Raw genomic sequence first — 22,881 nt, 5'->3', positions numbered from 1 at the left:
AGAGTTAAACAGCAGGTAGCCAAAGGAACAGTGGTGGGAAACATTGGTAACGAACAATCACAAATGCTGGATTAAGAAACACGCACTGAATAATCACACTAAAGGGAAAACAAGCTAGGAGCATATTCAGGGCATGACTATATAAGACCTATGATACAATCCTCTAGGAAGGATTACTTATAGGGAGATGTCATTTTTTCTCAGAAGACCTTCATGAATCCCATTTTTTCCTTCCAAATGTAGATATACTCTTGCTTCTTCAGAGTCCTGAACCACATCCTTGTAAGTGCACTTCTTGACACTACTCTAAGTAGTGCCAATAGTGAAATATATCACTACCAGTAGTGTCCTTTTCTTTCCTTATTCTGAGTATACACTTGAATGTGATTGGTATTCTTCAAGTATGCTTTTGAGCACTATCTTTTTTTTTTCTGTCCTTTTTAAGGTGGATAGAGAATTGGAGTCAAAAAGCTCTGGGTTTGAATCATAATCAGACACTTAATAGATCTTAACTGTCTGACCACACATTCTCCATCTCCTTAGTGTGTTCCTAAAGTTATAATATGTCCCATACCCTTTTCTCATATTTCCTACAATTTTTTTTCTTGGTCACCTCATTAGTTTCTGTAGGTTTAATTATTATCTCTGTGAAGATGACTCACTAATCTATAGTGCCAATACCAGTCCCTCCCTAGAATTTCAGTACCACACCCCCAGTTGCTTATTGGACATTTAAAATTGGATTCCTGGAGATATCTCAAACTTAACATGACCAAAAGTGAACTCATCTTTACCCTCAAACCCTTCTTTCTCTCAAACTTCTCTATTTCTTTTCAAAGCACCGTTATCCTTGTAGGCTCCAAAGTTCATAATTTCATCATTATTGTCAACCTCTCACACTTCCTCTTACCACACACAAATTCAATTTCCAAATATTGCCATTTTTTATCATTCACATCTCTATCCAATCTTTTTCTCTCCTCACACAACTACCATATTTAGTTTATGCTGCATCAACTCTTACATAAATTATGTTTCAATTGACTCCTTATAGGTTTCCCTGCCTCAGATTTCTCCTCATTCCCATTCATGCTCTCTATACTACTTCTGACGCCATTGGTCTTTTTTGAGAACAAAGGATAAACAACAATCTGTAAGTAGCAGTAGCTGCCCCACTGCTATTTCCTTCCTTCTTTCTATCTTTCCTATATTTTTTTCCCTCCCTACTATTTATTCTATCATTTTCCCTTGAAAAACTGGGACAATTTACTTATTTGTCTCACGTAGTTTTCATTTATGATTTCTTGAAATATAGCTTTAAAAAACAAGGCTTTGATAAAGCCCATTGGGATTCAAAGGAAGCTATTTGACTTTGTCTTTAAACCCAAATCACTCTGGCTCTCACTGATTGACCAATAACAGGTCCCAGCCCAAGCCTCACTTGCTTATAGTTTGGGTTTTGGTGTGTCAGAGTGAGTGTAAATAGCAATTGTTTCTGTTCTGGCCAGAAACTCTGAGGGTCTTTCCCTCCCAGATTGATTCTTTTGAGAAGTCAAACCATCTTTTGCCTCACTTCTTACCTAGCCTTTAATCACTAAATGGTTATTTCCTCAGACAAACTGAGACTTGAAACAGTTTAAAAAGCTTAAAAAGGCCAAGGTCTCCCACTTATAAAGAGCCATTGCCAGTTGTCTTGACTTGCCACTGGACTTTGATGACTCTGGAGAAGAGAATGAGGCTGATGAATTTGCACAGCCCTGACTAACAAATCCAATTCACTAGCAAGTCAAGACATCATCCTCCTGATATCATTGGTCCTCTTTGAGAATGAAGGACAAATATCAAATAACTCCACTATACTACTGTTAAAATGATTTTCCTTAATCCAAGTTTGTCTATGTCACTCCCTTACTCCATAAACTCCAGTGCCTCCTTATTGCCTCAGGGTTTAACTTTCAAAGATGTTCACACCTTGTCCCTAACACATCTTTAAAGACTCGTATATTATGCCCTTTCCTCTGTTCTTTGGAATTCCTCTTTGGAATACAACCAAATTGTCTTTTCTGTTCCTCAAAAAATGGAATCCACCTATAATCTCCGTGCCTTTGCACTAACTTTCCTCCATTCCTGGAATACAATCCCTCCTCCTTTCTACTTCATAGATATCTTTCCTTCCAGATACAGCTTAAGGATGACCTTCCATATGAACCCTCTCCTGTCCCTCCCAAATTGCTAGAGTCTTCCCTACCAAATTATCTTATATTTAAAACCTTTGTATTTATCTGTGTTTATTCTTTCATTATATTATTCTGTACATATATTTGTAGTTGTTGTCTCCTCAATAGAATATAAGCTCCTTGTGATTAGGCATTATTTCATCCTTCATAATTGTATTGCCCTTTGCTCAGCACAGTGTCCATGGTGGCTGATTATTCATTAACAATCTCATGACTCCTGATAAAGGCCTGTGTTTCTGGACCTGATGATGCTCAGTTATGATATTGGATTACTATTCCAATGAGTGGTATAGAGAGAGGGGGAAGATGAGGAGTTGGGAGGGATGGTAGAGAAGTGAGGGAGTCATAGTAGTATGGTTTCATGAAAATTATGTTAGGCCTACACCGAAGCATGGAAAGACTTCTGCCTATAGAAGGCTATCTGTGTGATATTAAGAGGTCTATCTTGCATTAATCTCCCCCTTACAACTTTTCTTTTGGTTATATATATTTTTTCCTGAAAGCAAAATTTAGACCAAGAAGATCTAGAGAGGAGAAATATGGCAGATACCATGGATTATTGAGAATAGCTAGAATGGCTTTGATTGATAACCATGTACAACTTATATTTTTGGTAAAATATATATATTTTTTATATTTTACTCATCCTTCCTGAAACTGTATGCAAAGATACTAGCCTGCTCACCTCCTGATGGATACGAACAATGAATGTTCTAGGGCAAGTGCTCCTCCCACAGCACCAAGCATCCAACTCCAGCTCATTATTTTAAAACCCACATTGGCATTCTTTCCAGTAAAGAAATTAGCTGCACAGCTTATGGTTACATGGAACTATGATGCCCTCTCATGGTCTGTTTAAAACATATGCCTTTCTGTACAGTGAATTTGAGAGGGAAATGCTGATAACAAGTTGGAATGGTGCTGATAAGCTGTCTCATTGTAAGAACTACTTTCTGAATTAAATAGATATTTATCAAGCAATAACATTAAATAAATAATTTTAAATTATTCCACTTCAAAAAGTGGAAGTTTCTATAAGGTCCTAAGTTTGACTAATAGCTAAATTCAATTGGGTTTCCCAGCCAAAAATGTCTTCCTCTTATTTGGTTAGATACATATTTGTCAGAACCATATCTGACTGAAGAATAACTTTAACAAAATTGTATTTACATTTGCTAATATTAAACAGATTGTGGAGATAGAAATTGTTTACCATTAAGTCAATATTCTGGGATTGCATACTTACTTTCAAAGTTAATACATATTTTTTACTTAATAAAAACCCATTTTTATTTCATTTCCTTTATCAATATTGTCAAAATAAAATGCATAAAACACAAGGAAAAGCTTTATCTAAAAATAATCACAACTAGCATTCAAATTTTATTTTCCCCTCCCTTCTGTGTCTTTGTTTAAAGTTCATTTTGCTCAGAATTAATGTGAGATCTTCCCACTGATATAAGTATAAATCTCTTGTTCTTATATCCTTTTTCTTACTATTGGAACAAGTTATAAATCAAGATAAATTCACTTTTTAAAAATTTATTTTGACACTATTATAGTACAAATTCCCAAACTACCTGAAGCTCCATTTCACTGTATGAATGGCAAGATACCTTAGATTCATCCAGTCTAACTTCCTCATTTTACAGAAGTCAAAAAAAGATTTAAAGATGTTAAATGATGACCATATAAATACAGGAAGCAATGAAAATAGCCAGGATTTGAACCCAGTTCTTTGTTTTAAAATGCAATGCTCTTTCTTTTTATGGTATCTGATTTTTCAATCCACTAGTAATTCAAAATCCTGAAATGATTATAGGGTATTAGAATTTAAACCTCAAAAAGACCTTAGTGATCACACAGTCTGCAAGAAGCCTTTTCCAGTACTCCTTAACCTTAGAACTTTTACTGTGTTATTATTTCCAATTTACACAGCAAACATCTTATTTGTAAATAATTTTTTGCATGTTGTCTTCTCCCACCAGATTATGAACTCCTTGGCAGGGAACAGGCAGTTTTTTTCCCCTTTCTATGCATCCCTACCACTAAGCATAGTGCCTGTCACATAGTAGATGCTTAAAAAAGTACTTTTTGAATTCACTTGATCTAATCTATATTTTTCATCTCACTGATGAGAAAAAATGAGGTTGTTTAGGTTTGATATGAGTAAATATTATTATATATCCCATATTATCTTGTTTAATGGCTGTGACTGTCAATGAAACCTTTATCTTAATTAGGAATCTTCTTCTTTGGGTGCCTGGTTATATAATTCATGATATTTTACCATTTTTGTTTGAGCATACTTCCAATGTTTCTACTCCCTGAGTGTCTTCACACCATGCCATGAAAGCACCTATTCCCCCTTCCTCAAAACACACACACAAACATACACACACACAAACACACACACACACACACACACACTCCATATCCAGCTCTAGTAACAGTAGTTAAATCAATACTACCATTCCTGGAAAATAATGATATTCTAATTGCCCTATGATTGCATTCAACATCCCTGTAACTTCCTTGACCAAAATTAATCTCCTAGGCAACCATTCCTCAAATGTGTTATCTTTAACTATTAGAATACAAGCTCTTGGGTGCAAGGATAACATTGTTTTTTGTATTAACAGTGCCTGCATTTAACAGTGCCTAACACATGTTAAACACTTTAAAAAATCTTTTTTCATTCATTCTTTTCTTCACCACCTCCCTCCCACATGCACACAGGTCTACTTTTTTTTTTAATCCAGACACATGTTTTCCTTAGTAAAGTCTGGATTAGGAAATTCCCTCTGCCATTACCCACTTCTAAAATTATTTAAAAGGAGAAGAGAGTAACAATTGTTTGATTTGCCCATTTTAGGACTGGGAGGCCTTCTAAGCTGTCACTGGTTACATATTAATTTAATTTGGCATTGATAGATACTAATTATTGCATGCTGTGAATACATGCAAACTCTCAAAGGCACAAATTGTGCATTTTAGACATTCATGTTCATATGCTCTATTCTTGGCATGCATTTTTAATAAGACAATGAAGTATTACAGGATTTTATTTGAATATGTAGTGACATTGACAAGTGCTCTATTTTAAGTATATGGATTATTAAACATGCAATAAAAGATCTACTACTGTTCTGCATTGGAATGGTAAAAAAACAACAACAAAAATACTTGCCTTTCTGTAACATGAGCTACAGTTGTAATGTCAGCAATGGATAAAAAACATCCTCACAAAATTTATATAAAAATACTGAAGAGTTGTGCATAATCTTGGAGCACTTTTTTTCATGCTGTTTGTATTTTCACCAGGTGCTTGTAGAGCCAAAGGCTGTCCACTTTGAGGGCTTTGATCACATTTGGGAGCACTTTAAATCAATTTCTTGAGAAGGATCCTTTATATTCATTTAATATTCTCTTTTATCACATCATTCTTAGTATGCTTCCCTTTCTCCATCGTTTTCTGGGCAGGAGGCAAGCATTATTCATTGAGCATTCCCATTTTGTAAGTCAGAACACTGAGGCAAAAGGTGATTAAATGGCAGCAAATAGCATAGTTAGCAGCAAAAGCATGACTCAACAGCCTTTAAGTGTTCTGAACCCCAATATTGATGAAAACATTATTCACATGCTTCCTCCTATTGTAGAAATCTCAGTTTTATGAGATAGAAAAATAAGGAAACCATAAATCGCATAAAATGACCAGAACTGCTAAGGATTTTATTTCAGGTCAACTTTATTACCTGTCTTGGAGTTAATGAAGATACTGCTATTTAAGGAGCAGAAAAAGTGTTTATAAACTTGTATTTTATTGACTCAGACTCAGAGGTACAGAATAAGGTCTCTAGGAAGCTAGTAGAATCTGAGCAAAAAGATAATTTAAATTTTAGGGAAGTCTTGGGCAAGCATCCTGTCATGTCGCAATGGCCTCCTTCTGGCCTCTGCCACTAGTAAGATCTTTGCAGTGTCTGGGTGACAGCTTCAGTTCAAGTCTCTCCCTTCATTCCTACATATATCCTAGACTTGTCATCATTAGAAGACTTAGCCAAAAATGTCACTCAAGGCCATCAGTTTACTTAAAGAGAGGTACCAAGAACCCTTCCCAAAGAGGACTTACTGTTGACTCTCCTGGCTCCTCCTCTAATAAAGAGATCTGACTCTTCTTTATACAATATTGGCCTGCCAGCCCATTTGTTGAGTGTGTGGCGGCCTCTGCTGGGATACAGCTGCATCCAAACGTTACGCTACCCTAAGAAGACGACATGTGGATGCTTAGGAGAGGTAAGAGAGAGAAAGAGAAAAGAGAGTGTGTATATGGGGGGGGGGGGGGGGGGAGAAAGAGAAATCTGCAAGAGGGAAGCAGTGCATCCTGGAAGGAGGAGCTGAGGAGGGAGCCGCTGGGATCCAAGGCAGAGAGCTGGTGAGCGTACCCTCCCTCCATCCCGTTCCACCTGGGGAAGCGGTGGAACTTCAAGAGATTCAGTATGTGTTGGTGACAACTGAGACATCTGCACCAGGCAGCTCGGGTTGGGGAGCAAAAGGGTACGGGGCGGGGAAGGGGAGAAAAAGGAATTTGCAGAACATCTACTAACCTCTCTTCCCGTGTCCAGCGCAGTTGGTAAGCTGGGCGGGGGAGGAGGGGGGAAGAAGCTGCTCAGTGTGGGGGAGATGAAGGGGGCGGGGGTGGGACACCATTCGACCCTATAGGGAAGAGATGAGGCGGGTGGAGAGGATGGGGAAGGGCACAGGATGGAGGGGGGATTCTCAGCCTTCTCAGGGGAGCAAATGACCCTTTGGGACAGAGAGAGAGAGCCCAGCCACTGCTGGCTGAACTGTGTTTGAATTGGGGAGAGACAGACCCCAGACAGAGGGAACGGTGTGTCGCCTTTCTTATTGGGAAGTGCCTAGAACCCGGAGCACAGCAGTATCTGGTAGAGGGAGAAGGGAATTGACGGAAGGAAGGAACCCGGTGCCAGGGAGAGCCCGGGAAGAGTGCAAACTTTGCCTAGCCAGACTCCGTGGGGCAAATCAGATCCCAGAGATGGGAGGGTGGTCATGGAAGAGGGATAGGACAGGGGATAGCGCTGCCCGCACTGAATGAGAGGATTGCTACCGAGGTGCGGAGCCGCTTCCAGAGGAGTTGCTTTTGCCCACTTCCCTCAAACCAGAGACCGCAGCTGCAGAGGGAGAAAAGGCTGGGAGGGGTACTGTTTGGAGGGGGTGTAGATCTTGGAAATACCAATCTTTTCTTGCCCCCCCCACCCCCACCCCTCCTCCAGTGCCCTTGATGTTTAAAGTGCTGAGGGCAGAGGTGTGTATTTAGCGCGCAAAGGGCTATGGCCAAGAACTGCCTATTTTACCTTTTGTTTATCTCCCAGCGCTTAGCCCATAGTATGCGTTTATTGAATTTGTCTACCTCCCTCCTGGCCCTTCCCTTGCCCTCTCTTCGGGGCACCTGGGTAAGTTTTCCGTTTTTTGGCTTGCTTGCTTTTTAAGAGTTGAGGATGGGAGGCTGGGACTAGGTGCAGCCTGGTGTATTGCAGTGCGATTCCGAAGGGGCAGATAACCACGGATCAATTGGCAGAGGCTTTGGCTGTGGAGCCTCTACCCGCCCTTTGCATATTGGTAAGACTCGATATTTGCAAGGAGGGAAACCTATGGAAAAAATAACACTGAGTAATTCAATGAGATACAGAGGAAAAGGGAGATCTGGAACTAGGCAGGGAACCGGGAAGGGAAGTGAGAAAAGAAAGGCATGGTGAGGGAAAATCCAAAGGTGGGGTAGATTATCTGAAGATCAGTGAAATTCCCCCAGGAGGGAGAAGCAGGGGTCGAGTTAGCAAAAAGAGAAGGCTGGAGTGGATTCAGTGCTCTGACTCCGCAACCCTCCTCCCACTTCCCTCCCACCTACCTCCACACACCCTGGCACACACGAGGATGGTGTTCCCGGCTAGAGAGCTTACGCAGCGGATCTGGAGACCCCCTGGGGCTCCTTACCTCTTTCCTTCAGCACCTAGTGCAGAGGATGCTGGAAGAGAAAGAAGCCCCCTCCCCTTTTTATTTTTGCTCCTTCCCTTCACCTCCCCTTCCCTGGCTGTTATATGACCGGTTATATGCCAGTTACAGGGGGACCCAAAGGCGAAAAGGCAGGGTGTAGGTGACCTCTGACTCTGGAGACCTTCCTCATTTAAATATGCCTTGGGGTAGGCACTAGGAAGCTTTTTTTTTTAAGCATTTTAGGTTTAAAGTCTTTATTGTGGTCCCTCATTTAGGGGAATTGGCAACAACGGTTTTCTGGAACAAAGTACAATGAAAGCAGGCAGGCTGCATGTATGTGCAGATGTGTGTTGATTTGGATTGCACGAAGAAAAGCACATTGTCTGGATCTGAGTCCTTAACCACGAGAAAAAGGAGAACGACTGCCTCCAATTCTTTAACTCGTTAATTAGGGATCACAACAGAGCTGAGAGACAGATTTCTCCAAAATATAAAAATTATTAGGTTATTTAGTCATTGAGGCAGCCATCCAAGAAAGTGGCAGTCTTTCTAATAAGCAGTTGTTATAGTAACCTTTAGAATGTTCCCAAAAAGTGACCTTTGTCCTCTTTCCCCAAAATTTTTCATGACACCTTGCAGTAAAAGGAGTAAGTTGGCTTTGAACACTTAGGGGGAATGAAAGTAAAACAAAACAAAACAAAACAAACAATCAGGTACTAACAGAATCACTTTCTCAGAAAATACCATGAATTTAATTTGAGGAACATTTGAGGTAATTATTACTTGAACAAAGAGTAAGAGGTTAAAATTAAATATTTGGGTTAATGGTTTAAGAATGAAAAGCATGATTCTGCATTTTATTTTATGTTTAAGTGAAAAAAATAAAGCATTATGCTAATTTCTTTTTACTGTATTTTATTGCCTTCTGAAAATGAAAGTCATGAGGGATCGAGTGTGGAACTGTACTTGTATAATGACACCAAAATGTATCCTAATGTTTCTTTATTTATAAATAGTTAAAAAATGAGTCTTTGCAGTATGGTTTGGTTCCAAGCTGTTTATCACCAAGACATTCATGGGCATATGTTCTTTTTTTTTTATTCATTCCAGCCTAAGGATCAAGGTGGAAAAAAGAATTTCCCCCCAAAATTCAACCACTTCACTTATTATTCTTATTGGGAATGGACAATGGAATGTTTTCTAGCTTTGTCATGATCAAAAATCTCCTCCTCTTTTGCATTTCCATGAATTTAGCCAGTCACTTTGGGTAAGTCATCTGGTTTTTCCAATTACTATATTTTATAACAGCAACAAACATGTTCAATGAAAGAATTTGTTCAATGGATCATAGATATAGAACAAGAAGGGATCTTATAGGTCCTCTAACCTAGCCTTCTGATTTTAATGAGGAGAAAAATGGATTCTAGATAAATCAAGTGACATATTAAAGGTTTTCTCAGTGCAGAGCTGGGATTTGAACCCACGTTCTCTGACATCAAATTCAGTGAGCTGAAGAATTAATTTAGAGTTCTTTGCCCACCTAGATATCCCTGTATCCTCAGTGTCCTAGTGGCTAGAAATAGCATTAAATGAAACTTTCTTTGATAGATTGACCACCTGAAGTGCAGTTTCTGAAGTGAGTCAGAGAAAAGAGGACTAGGGTAGAGAGTATTTGTGAATTTATAACCTTAAGAATGGAAGCAATTTAGTTCAAAATCAGCAGTATTTCTTCCAATTCAGGTTAAAAATTAAATTCAGAGGTTTAATCCTCATTTGCACATTTTTTTTGTTAGAAAAACAGTTCATAAAATTTAATAGCTATTGTTCTCTCATTCACAATAGATTATGAAACATGTGGTATCATTCGAAGGTTGTGATTGCTTATGACAATGAAAAGTTGTCCCAAATTTACTCAATAACCTTGGATTTGTGTCTACTTTGAATGTCTGAAAAGTCACCTTGAAGCCTTATATGATGAAGAATTCCTTGCATTGTTATTTCTGTTATGGTCTTTTGTGTGATTTTTTTGTGTCAATATCATGGGCATTTTAAAATATTCTTTTCCCCAAAATGACATTTTCATCATTCCAGAGAAACTTATTCTTTTCACACAGAGGCCTTCACACCCTCTTTGTGTTGTTCAGACCAATAAGGAGAGTATTTCTTAGCATTGATGAGATGAAATTTAAATAATGAAGTTAAAGAGAGTATCACAGAAAGCTTCCAAAGCTTTAGAACTATCAGACCAAAGAATTGTCTTCTGAGGTGAACTCTTTTAAAACTAAAATGGATAAAGAAGTTGGGAACCTTAGGATAGGAAATGTTTCTGCTCCTCCTGACCCCTATTGCAATGATACATATTTTCCTCAATATCTAATCTACCCTGCTTGTAGCCTAGCATCCTTGAATGCACATTGTTTTCAGTTCAACAAATTAGTGTTCCTCAGAAATTTGAAATAGGCTTTTGGAATATGTACCAATGGTTTTTAGAATTTACTGTAAATAATTATTCTGTGAGAGTCATATACACCTTAATTAATGCTATAAAAGTTATTTATAGCAGTAGTTCTCAAGTTTTTCAACCTGTGTTTTTCCTTTTTTTTCACCTTTCTCCCTTTGGATATCCCCAGGGAATATAACACCATAGTTGCCACATCACCCCTTAAATGCATTTCAAAAACCCTAAATCCATTTTTTATCCTACAGGAGGCCCCACCAGTAAATAGCTATCAGGCATTTGAGTGGTATGTACCATGAGCCAGTTGAAAATCTTGTAATTTCCCAGGCATCCTAACAATATGGAGAGAATGATACTCAATTAATAAAGAAAATATACACTTTAATACTTACTCTCTCATTTTCTTCAGGGAACAACTTAATTAAGAGTAATCATTGCTATTAAGGCTTGAGTACCAACATAGGAGCATAGATTTAAAAGTGGAAGGGGCCTTAGAAGCCATTTAGTCCAACCCCATCATTTTACAAAGGCACCTAGCTAGAGTGCTAGACCTAAAATCAGGAATACCTTAGCTGAAGTCCTGCCTCAGACATTTACAAGTTGTGTGATGCTGGGCAAGTCAATTCATCTTCATCTTACTTTCTTCATGTGTAAAATGCAACTAATAATAGTACCTACTTGGTAATGTGTTTGTGAGGATAAAATTAGATACTATTTGTAAAGCACTTTGCATACCTTAAAGTGCTACATAAATGCTATTATTGTTATTATTATTATCATTATTATTATCAATTAGATGAGAAGACTGAAGATAAATAAACCTGTAACTTGTCCAAGGGTGCATGTATAATAAATGGCAGAGTCAAGATTTAGACTGAAGGCCTCCAACTCCAAATCCAGTAGTCTTTTTCCCATTATACTTCATTATCCATCAGTCCCTTAATATGATATTAGATTAATTCACAATCATTTATTATATGTAAGGCAATGTTAAGCCTTGAAGATATAGAGGTGAAAAATTGCAATCTTGCACATTAAGGAACATACAGATTAATTAAGGATGGATGATATCTACAAAAAGAAATATGATATAGAGTACAATGTGAAGCTTTCAAGGCTGTGGGGGAGAGGGGGTGATAATGGAAGGAAAATCAGAGATCCAGGCATAGTGCTCCAGGAACATCTGAAGAGGGAGTAATTACTTATAGCTGACAGAATCAGAAAAGGAAAGCTCCATGGAGGCGACTGTACTTTGAAGAAAAAGGAGAATTTCAATAGACAGGGATGAGGAGGGAGGGAGTTCTATAGGGGCATTACCGTTTTGGACATAGAGACACTGATATCCATACAAGGAGAACAGTGAACAAATAGTACTCCAGTATAGCTAGAATATAACCTGGATGAAGAGGATTCATGTAAAGTAAAGCTGAAAGGATATGCTTTAACCAGACCCTCCTTAAATACCAGGCTAAGGAATTTGTATCATTCCCTTTTAACTAATTAAGAAATGACAGAGGCTTTTAAATAAAGGGGGGACATGACCCTCTACATTGTTGTTACTATTGAATTGTTTTTCAGTTGTGTATGGTTCTTCATGACTCCATTTGGGGCTTTCTTGGCAAAGATGCTGGAGTGATTTGCCATTTCCTTCTTCAGCTCATTTTACAGATGAAGAAACTGAGACAAACAGGGTTACGTGATTTGCCCAAGGTCACACACAGCTAGCAAGTGTCTAAGGGCAGATTTAAACTCAGGAAAATGAGTCTTCCTGACTCCAATTCTGACACTCTATTCAGTGAGCCTAGAATCTATTCACTAGACCATCTACATTAGGCAGATTCTTTTGGCAGCAGTATGAAGGATGGATGGATAATGGTAAAGACTGCTGGCAGGAAGACCAATTAGGAGGGAGTTCTGAACTAGGGTGATGACTGGATGAGGACAAATGCTAGTCATATTGTGAGGTTAGGAGCGACAGGGTTTCCCAGTTGTTTCCATGTGGTGGTTTAGGATAAGGAAAGGGAAGAATAAAAACTGATTCCAAAGTTTGGAGATGGTAGTGCCATCACCAGAGACAGGGAAGTTTTAAATACGAGGCTTAAATGCCAAACTTTAAATACCAGTTTGGAAGGAGGGAAAAGATATATATGACACGCTGTTGGTAATATTACCTTACTTTATATAGCACATTTAACTTTTCAATGATTTTGCCTTGCAAAGTGTGACATCTGGGTTCTACATTGGGCTCTTCCACTGACTATATTTATGATCTTGGACAAGTCATTTAAAATTTGTGAATCTTAGTTCTCTCATGTGTAAAAGAAGAGAATTGAATTCAAGAATATTTAAGATTTCTTCCAGCTCTAAATTAAAATGAATGTGACTCTGTCAACCTCTGCTCTTCACATAGGCTCTGTAAACCAGATAGAATTATCTCCCTTTTATAGCGGATGGCACTGAGGCATATGACAGTGTACTGCCTTATCGAACATCATAAAGCTAGCTAATAGCAGAGATGAGATTAGTAGGCATGTTTACTGAATGTGTCATTAATTCTTCATATTAGCCTACCGTGCCACGAGCCTTTGGTACAAGAAATATGTTGTATGTAATATATCTCAAGAATAAATTTTTCTGATATAATTCTAATAACTATGGAAATTCTTTGATGTACTTTAACATCACAAATTCCAGGGGCTTTTTTCTCTCTTTTGGGCAAACACTTTGAATCCTTAAATAAGACTGGTATATTCATTTATTTAGATGGGCAACTAAACTAGTAGCCTATTAGTCATTAGGGAAATGTTCTAAACCCCAGGAATTAAAAGACTTAGAGCTTACGTGTTGGTACGTGTAATATATAGAATCAATGCAACAAATACTAAACACCCACTTATTTTGTAGCTTAACATATAGATACCTCTGTGTATCTATTATGTATGTATGCATATATGTATATATATATTTGTATGTGTGAACATATGCTAATTTTACACACACATATTTACCCATATACACATATACTCATTTTAATATGGTTAATGTCAAGATCAATGAGTTTATTGACTGGCTCATGATTAACAAGTATTTAGGAAGTTAGCATTCTGGTAGTGAAGGTGATAGTTAGGATTAGGAAGCTATCTTTTTCCTGAAACATTTTGGTCCTCAGTTATTTCTTTTTTGGGAGATTCACTGTCTAATCACAAAATAAGCCAGGTTAGAGTTTATATTTCATCATTCTACATTATAGAATTTTCATCTTCAGAGTCTTCATCAATCATAACAATCATACTTTTTAGTTTCTTCTGATTTCATATTTCAAAGAAAAATGAGCAGGTCTAAGATGATCTGAGATTCTATCCACTATTTCACACATACTATTTCCATAGCCTTCCTTCCATTGTTCCCTTTTGTGCTCTTTCATAAGAATATAAACTTTCATTCCTTTAAACTTTCTATGTTTTCACAGAAGGTTTTAGAAGCTAACGAAAGGATTACCTGCATTATTTCATGTGTGTGTTTTATAATTTCAAAATGGGGTTTCTAATACATACAAATCAAGATATATGAGTATGAAATTCTGGGAACTAGAGCTTTGTTCTAATACCAGCTGAAAGAAAAAAAAATACAAGATGCTAAGCAGGATTGTTGTCTATGGTCTAGGCATTAGCCTAGCAAAATTCTGAGTGGCATATCTCAAGAAGTTTGACCATCAGTTAAATATTTTTATACTATAGAAATGGTCTAAAAAATAACCTACTAAATCAAAGGTAATGTTTGCAGTCTATGTTGGTGGAAGGAATACACACCAAAGACATAAAGGAAACTTGAAGTATTGGAATGCAATGCTATGTATTCCTGCATATAGAATTGCGTAGAAATTTAATTGCTTTTTTAAGGAAGTTAATGCAGTAAAAATAATCTTGTCTGTTCATTAGAAAAGAAGCTTGAGGAACTTTAATATTCAAACTTTTGAATCTGAATGTAGGGAATTGATATTCCTCACTTAAACCTTGAGTAATTTTCTAAGTTAAATTATATCTTGAATAAAATGAGTTCTACAAGTGTCTTAAAACATTTCAGGGTTATATGCAACTATGAAATTACTTTAGTAGGCCAAGTTTATGCTACAGTAAGAGTGCTCATAACTCTGAATATCAGCTTTATTGCAAAATGAAAGTATCTGCATAATTTGGAAAGTAGTATAGTTCTATAGAAAAAGCAGGAACTGAGCAGTCCAATAATCTGGTTTCTGGTCCCTGTACTGGTCTAACTATGTGATCTTAGAGAAGTCATTTTATGCCCCTGTGATTCAGTATTTTTCAAATTTGTAAAATGGGGAAGATAATTCCTGTCATATTGATATCACAAGTACAGAGTGTGGAACAAAGAAATCTAGAACCACCTAGCTTCTGAATGAGCCAATAGAAAAAGACTTTTTAGAGCCATTCAATTTAGATGATCACAGAGGGGAGGGGTTGGGAAAAAAGTGACTAGATGTGATCACAAAGAAGGATACTGTGCTATCTTACTAAAGTTAAGAGAGAATGAGGAAGGACAAAGGCTGACCATTAGTATAAGAACAAAGATTTCCCCCCAAATAACAAAAATGTTGAAACCCACATTTCTAGAAAAGAACTAAGAAAACTAGCTAAAAGAGATAAAAGCATTATAGAAATAAGGAGGGAGAAACAGGATGAAGGAAACCAATGAACTTTTAAAAATCTTATGTTGATAAAAAATTAATGTGAAATATGTATAGAAATTTATTTTTTGCTCTTAGGAAAAAGATTGGAAATATGAAAAATACATGAAAATGTCATAAAGCAATATAATGATAAATTAAAGTAAGAGATATGATGACAGCTATGATTTCTCCTACCTTTTCATCACCCTACAAATTCCAAGTCTATTTCTGTTCTTGGAACAGACCTTAATTTTTAAAAAAATCCTTCTTAATTTATTTGATAGATGTTTGAATTTTCTTTAGATCATATAATAAGTTATTTTGTTACCTTTAATCAAACAGTACCTAAGAATCTTGGTTTTTGAGCTTGTATGAATATATGTTACATAAGTACATGCACATACATGTGTATGCACACACACACACACACACACACACACACACACACACACACACAGATAAAAGGTTTCACCAAGCTATCAAATCTAAGAAGGCTAAATTGAAAAGGGGGGGTGTTAGAAGACAGTATAATAAATTGGAGGATTGGTATAATTTGAAGGTTTATCATGAAAATTAAAAAATAAAATAAAGGGAAAAAGCACAGAAAAAACAAAAAACAAATGTAGAGTCAATCTGTCAACCTGAGTCATCTCTGTGCACTTAAGGAAAAAAAATACCTAATTTAAAGCTTAATCCATCCTACAGAGATAATAATTAGGGAAACAATAAAGATAATGAAAGAAAATAATTCCTAGGCGTATGCCTTATCAAGAAGAAGTTAGGAAGATTCTTCATGTCAATAGGCAGTTAGTTAAACATAGCATGGCAACTACTCAGCGTGACACCATGGGAGTGAAGTTACATCTCTATCTGCCAGCTTCATCTGGCAATCGATTGAACAATGAGTCAGAACAAGCAGGAGAAAAAGAATGTGTGCTTCCTATTTGAAAAAGAAAAAAAAAGAGGTTAAACTATATGAGATGCATCTCTTAATTAGTCTGAAATTTAAAAGTCAAGAGATATCACTAAAAATCATCTTTTTTTTTCTGAAGACTCCTAATGGAATTACTGATATTTACAAAGGTTGTTATGTTTGTGGTATATTTAGGAAACTGATTAACAAAAAATACAAAAGTAGAATCAAAGGGACTCCTAACTTTGACAACCATTTTAGGAGTTAGAAACCTTTTCTTGTCACCTTTGGAGCTCTTAAGATTTCTGTGGGCCTTTCAGATCATTTGGTGAATTGCAAAGAAAGTTCTCATTAGAGATTTTCCATTCATTTGCCATATCTCCCCCAAATCCCTATGCACCTTAACTCTTACAAAGAATAAGGAGGAGAAACCAGAAGCATCATATTTCTTTTGATAGATACAAAGCATTCTGAGTATTAAAAGTGGGTAGTTCTTGACATTCAATTTCTATTCTTTGATTGTCAAAACTATTCACATTGTATTTAACCATTTAAAGTCATTTCAACAATATGCAACTTTGTGGTAGTTTAACAATATTCTCTAATTTATATTTAATTTTTTTTATCATAGTATGAGTATTTCAACCTCTGTATTCAAAGAAAAAAATCAGACAGTTGGATAACTGACTACATCAGAAAATTGGACATAGTCTGAAAGACCAAGAGATCTAACCAACATGGGCCATTAGAACTTTGTATGTATTTTGCCTGTAGTTACCCGGAAATGAAAGCTAGTACATTAAAATAGTATTTCTTCTCTTATTAGTTGTCAAGAACATTTCAGAAACATTTGTTTTGTAAGTAGACCATATAAATCTCAGAACAGATTTCTTAAAAGAATGAGTAATATTGGGCCATAGAAGGTGAAGTTATCCGAGGTCTCCCTTGTAATTTGACCATTCAAAGTAGTGTGGATTCTAAGATTCCCTAAAACAAGTCACTCTATATATTATTCTCCATTTTTGGAATTATCCCATCAGGGATTATATGTTACTTTCTTACTTGTTGGGAAATTTGAAAGGGAACTCATAGGAAATTAATTTTCTAGTTTTAGTGGACCTTGCTTTAAAAAAAAATTCTTCTTCTTAAACAGCTATTCACAGATGCCAACAAGTTCAGTGAAGGATGAGACCAATGACAATATTACAATATTTACCAGGATCCTCGATGGTCTCTTGGATGGATATGACAACAGACTGCGCCCAGGACTTGGAGGTGGGTATATATTCCTTTCCTGAAGTGAGGTAAATACTGAGGACAATGATTATACTTCTTGAATACAAGAAATTCTATCGAGTGGCTCCTTTTACATTCCTAAACAACTTCCCATCCTCATTTAAACAGATAAACTAGTATAATAAGATGTGTTGGTACTAGAAACAGGCAATGATACCCTTAATAAAAATGGTCATTTACCATGCTTTAATGTTACAATATTCTTGGCATATGTGTTGACTGCTTTCATTCTTACAATGAGCTATGCAATGGATAGTGCAAGTATTGCTATATTTAAAAAAACAGTTTACATATTAGGAAACTGAGGATAATTGAGGTTAAGTTACTAGGCTAAGATCATGCAGATAATTAGTGGATTAGCTAGGATTCAAATCCATTGATCTTGACATTATACTATTTCATTCCAGGAATACATAGGGCTTGTTTTCTATTTTCTGGGTCCTAATTGTTTTAGAGAAAATTTATTGGTTTGGGAGAGCAAGTGTCCCTAAGAAGTATCCTTGCCCAAACAGAATCCTTTTTTCTGGAGCACTTAAAGAAGGACAAAAGCTTAGGTCAACCCTATATGGAGGGAATTTTTTACAAATCAACTTTACACCTTCATTCCTTGAAGATTTGCTCAGAAATCATTCACTATTAATTGAATAAACAGTAGGGGAAATAAATTCTCTTTAGAACAGGACAGATTGTGATATTCCTTAATAACATTCAGCATTAGTGATAAAAAGTGGTTTACTAAGAAACTAAGAAAAAAAGTGATAGCAATTTTAATTTCCTCATATGCATTTTGGTTTGGTTTTTGTTTACAAAGTGGTCACTTAGCATTCAAATACTATCCAGTGCCAATTTATAAAACACACAAAAATGAGAAACTCTAGGAGGAAAGGATTGGTATGAGGTGAAATTATTAGAAGGAGGGCTTCCCAATTAGCATTCCCAATAAAACCACTGATCTAAAAGATTCAATGATGCAAAAATTACTGAATTCCCTCTCTGAATATAGTATCAATGAATTCCATGCATATGTATACACACAAGCACACACATATATGCATAAACACATACACATATATCTATATGTGTGTTTTGTGTAAAGCATTATGTTAGACCCTGTGTGGAATATATAAAAGTTAAAGCATTATTCATTCAAGGAGAATGAAATCTACTTGAAGAAAGAAATAAGACATGCACATGTGGAAAATTGACAACATAACAGCATCAGGCAATACATGATGAGCAGTAAGCGTTGTACATAGGCTATAAATGCTACCAGAGTATAGATTTGAGAGAGCTAATTTTAGGGTGGAATAGAGTTATGAAGTACTCTTTACCTAATAGGTGCTCAGTAAATGATGATGAAAGGAAAGGTAGGTGGAGGAAATGGGTTTAGAGATGTTCCTTCAAACATGGGTAAGATTTGGGCAAAGAGTTACATAGGGTAAGGGGAACCAAATGATTAGATGTGATTCTCTCTCTATATGTCATATATAGCTATATGACATTGAATATTTTAAGATATATTTAAGGAATACCAAATGTGTTCCAAGTAAATGAAGTCTTCCTTAAAGTAAGGTCCTATTGCTGCTTCAGTAGTAATACAAACTTGGGTAGAATTGAATACAATTATACCAAATTATAGTTTATAAACCATAAGATCTTAGGAGCCTCTTTGGAAATATGACATTTTTAAAAGTGCAAAACTGTTAAAGAATTATATTTTGAGATATAGAGTTGTTTTAAATATCCAACTGCCTTTCAGACATCTCAAACTGGATACCTGGTAGACATTTTAAACTCAATATATCTAAAACAGAACTCGTTATCTTTCCCCATAAACCTCTCCTTCCCCTATTTTCTGTATTACTATAGAGGGCAATGCCATCCTCTCAATCCCTCAGGCTCCCAACCTAGGAGTCATCCTGGATTCTTCACTATATCTCACCGCCCATATCCAATATGCTGCTAAGGCCTATTATTATCACTTCTGTAACATCTCTTACATACACTCTCCTTTGACTCTGCCACAACTTTGGTGCATGCCCTCCTCGCCTCTTGCCTGTATTATCAAAATAGCCTGCTGGTGGGTTTCCCTGCCTCAAGTCTCTCCTCACTCCACTCCATTAAGCTACTAAAGTGATTTTCCTAAAGTACAGGTCTGTTCACATAACACCCCTACCCCAACAGAAAATTCCAGTGACTTCCTATTTTTTCCAGGACCATTTTTGGTATTCAAAGCCTTTTATAACCTAGCTTCCTACTACTTTTCCAGTCTTCTTATGTCTTATTCCCCAAGAGATACTCTTTGATCCAATGACATTGGCTTCCTGACTGTTTCTTGAACAAGACACTCCATCTTGATTCTGGGCATTTTTCTCTGGCTGACCTCTATGTCTGGAACACTCTCTCTCTCTGCTCTGACTATTGGCCACTTCCTTTAAGTCCCAACTAAAATCTCAATTTCTACAGGAAGTCTTTCCTAATCTCCCATTAATTACAGTGCCTTCCCTCTGTTAATTATCTCCTCTCTTCCTGTATATAACTTGCTTTTTATATATTTGTGTGCATGTTGTCTCCCCCCTTAGATTGCAAGCTCTTTGAGGGTAAGGGCTATGTTTTGCCTTTTTTTGTATCTTCAGAGCTTAGCACAATGTCTAGTGCATAGTAAGGTCTTAATAAATATTAATTAATTAGTTGATTATATTAGTTCCAATATTATGGAATCTTTTTAAAAATCGTATCTCCCTTCACTATAATTGTTTATTGTGGGTGGTTGGCGATTCTGGGTTCTCAAGGGCTATGTTAGCAAGGTTCAGAGCTGTTTGCATTGAACAAACAGCATGTTCACTACTAAAAGGTCAGGGTTTGGAGAGGCTTATAACTGGTAAGACTTGGAGTGGTGGTGACTTTTTGACCGAAATTACTCTGAAAGACTCTAATGGGTTGTCATGGAGTAACAATCTGCCTTGTTGGAGCATGGATCCACAATGATAAAATTACAGATCCTGGAAGAAATGACGTATTTAACAAATGATCTGATATTAAAAGTTCTGTAGCTTCCAAAGCACTTTTATATCTGTTATCTTATTTGCTTACTATCATTCTTATGAGCAGATGTGTTTGTCCCTAACAGACAAATTTAGAAACTGAGGCTCAGAGAGATTAAGTGACTTGGCCTATACGGAAATTCCCTGTGTCTCTCCATTTTTCTCTCTCTTTATCTATGTCTGTCTCTATCTGACTGTCACTATTTCTCTGTCTTTCTCTTGCATTCATTCCCTCTTTCCTTCTCTTTCTTTCTTCTTTCTTTCTCTTTCTTTCTTTCTCTCTTTCTCTCTCTCTCTCTCTCTTTCTGTTAAATTCAACATGAAAATGATTGTGATCCAAAACCAGTGTGTGTATTTCCAGCAACAAATGCACTGAGTAATTTATGATCTGAGGTCTAAATGTAGTTTCTGAGCATGGACAAAATACTTGATCAGAGAAGATTCAAATACAGTGCATTTGAACTTGCTCCAATGGAAAATGTAGACACTTTCAGGAAAATGCTTTTCTCTTAAGATGAAGTGTAGATGTTACTCAGCATTAGCATTTTAAAGAGTTAAGATGTACCTTAGGTAATTCATCCTCCTCATCCATACTAGGAAGAATTTAAATATGATCTTTGATGAAATTTTCCTTCTGCCTAATGGATTCAGATAGATACTATTTTATTCTACAACTCTCATTCCTTTGCCAGATCAACTGACTAAACCAAACAGGGATGGGATTTCTTGGTCTCTTGTATGATATTACCTGCATTATCAGACAGAGATTGAGCCCAGGACACAATTAACCAGTATTAATTGTAGTAGAAAAAGGTCTGGGAAAATTGTTAAGCTTTGCATGTAGGCATGAATAAGAGTCACCACCAGAAACATATTGAATTTACCTATTTCTGTGAGATTTGAGTTTTCCCAAGGTTTTCCAGGAGAACTTCAAGTTTGAGTATAGATGTCTACAATTATATCAGAATTTTTGATGGATAGCCCAAAGTTAAGTCTTTCACCTGGAAATTTTTTAATTGTCTAAGGTAATCCCAGAATACACTTCCTGACAATAATCATGGGAGCTATAAAACCAGCAGAGGATGAAGCAAAATGCCCTGCATTGAGTGAAAGTACCAACTTAAAATGTTTTTATCATTGACCATCATTCAAGTCTCTATTTCTTAGTATATAGTGATTGCATCCTGAAGTGTAGAATGTAACACTACATATCAGAAATTACGAAAACTTTCCTTTTTATTATAGATATAATAGTGTTATATTGTGGTACATAGATAGAGTATAGGACATGGAGTAAGGGTGATGTGGATTTAAATCATGCCTTTGTCACTAGCTATTACTATCAATAAATCATTTATCCATCCTACCATTAAGGCAATTCTTTAAGATATATATACGAATTTAAAATAAGTTATAATACTCTTTGATGCTAGAAGATGAGTTATTTTTAATAGGAAAATAACATATATCTTCATTATTTAATTGTTCATCCTTATGTTAATGAGTGAATCAGGGTTCATGTTTTTATATTTCAGAAAGAATAACTCAGGTGAGAACGGACATATATGTCACCAGCTTTGGCCCAGTGTCTGATACTGAAATGGTAGGTTATAGGGCATGGACCTTTCCAAGCCCCAAACTACATCCAAATGTTAAATTATAATATCTCCAGGGGAGAGATTTATTGAAATATAATAACCTTAATTCCCTTTTTTGGCTTAGGAATATACCATTGATGTATTTTTCCGACAAAGCTGGAAAGACGAAAGACTTCGTTTCAAAGGACCAATGCAGAGGCTGCCTCTCAACAACCTCCTTGCTAGCAAGATCTGGACTCCAGACACATTCTTTCACAATGGAAAGAAGTCCATAGCTCACAACATGACCACACCAAACAAGCTCTTAAGGCTAGAGGATGATGGTACCCTACTATACACCATGAGGTAAAAGCCCATTTATGCATTTCTTTAGAAGCCTGACATTTTAGAGAGTTCCTTCTTAGTATTGCTCATCTCTGGAGCCCTTTATTTCTCCTCTAGGGAATGCAGACTAATATCACATTTTTCTGTTATAAGTTTCTTTAAGACTATATAATGAGTATCACACAATAAATGCAGTGTCTCCTATGAAACCTTTTCATGAGCAGTTAATGTAGAGAGGTAGCTAGGTGTCAGAAAGTAGGAAGTGCTAGACTCTGAATTAGGAAGGCCTGAGTCCAAAAATCTCCCTCAGACACT

At 36.5% G+C, this 22,881-nt stretch overlaps 1 protein-coding gene across 1 annotated transcript in view; it reads left to right on the top strand.

Moving 5' to 3' along the window:
• Positions 1-9,427: 9,427 nt before the first annotated feature.
• GABRA5 (gamma-aminobutyric acid type A receptor alpha5 subunit) overlaps positions 9,428-22,881 on the top strand; it is a 106,015-nt gene continuing 92,561 nt past the window's right edge. The window contains exons 1-4 of the mRNA XM_027856640.1: positions 9,428-9,513; positions 17,458-17,579; positions 22,180-22,247; positions 22,367-22,587. Of these exons, the coding sequence (XP_027712441.1) occupies positions 9,428-9,513; positions 17,458-17,579; positions 22,180-22,247; positions 22,367-22,587 (497 nt within the window). The remainder of the gene's footprint in view (positions 9,514-17,457; positions 17,580-22,179; positions 22,248-22,366; positions 22,588-22,881) is intronic.

Source organism: Vombatus ursinus, unplaced genomic scaffold (genome assembly GCF_900497805.2).
Source record: "Vombatus ursinus unplaced genomic scaffold, bare-nosed wombat genome assembly UNPS02011591.1, whole genome shotgun sequence".
In the NCBI taxonomy this organism is placed as follows: domain Eukaryota; kingdom Metazoa; phylum Chordata; class Mammalia; order Diprotodontia; family Vombatidae; genus Vombatus; species Vombatus ursinus.
This window is presented reverse-complemented; position numbering and strand designations above follow the sequence as displayed.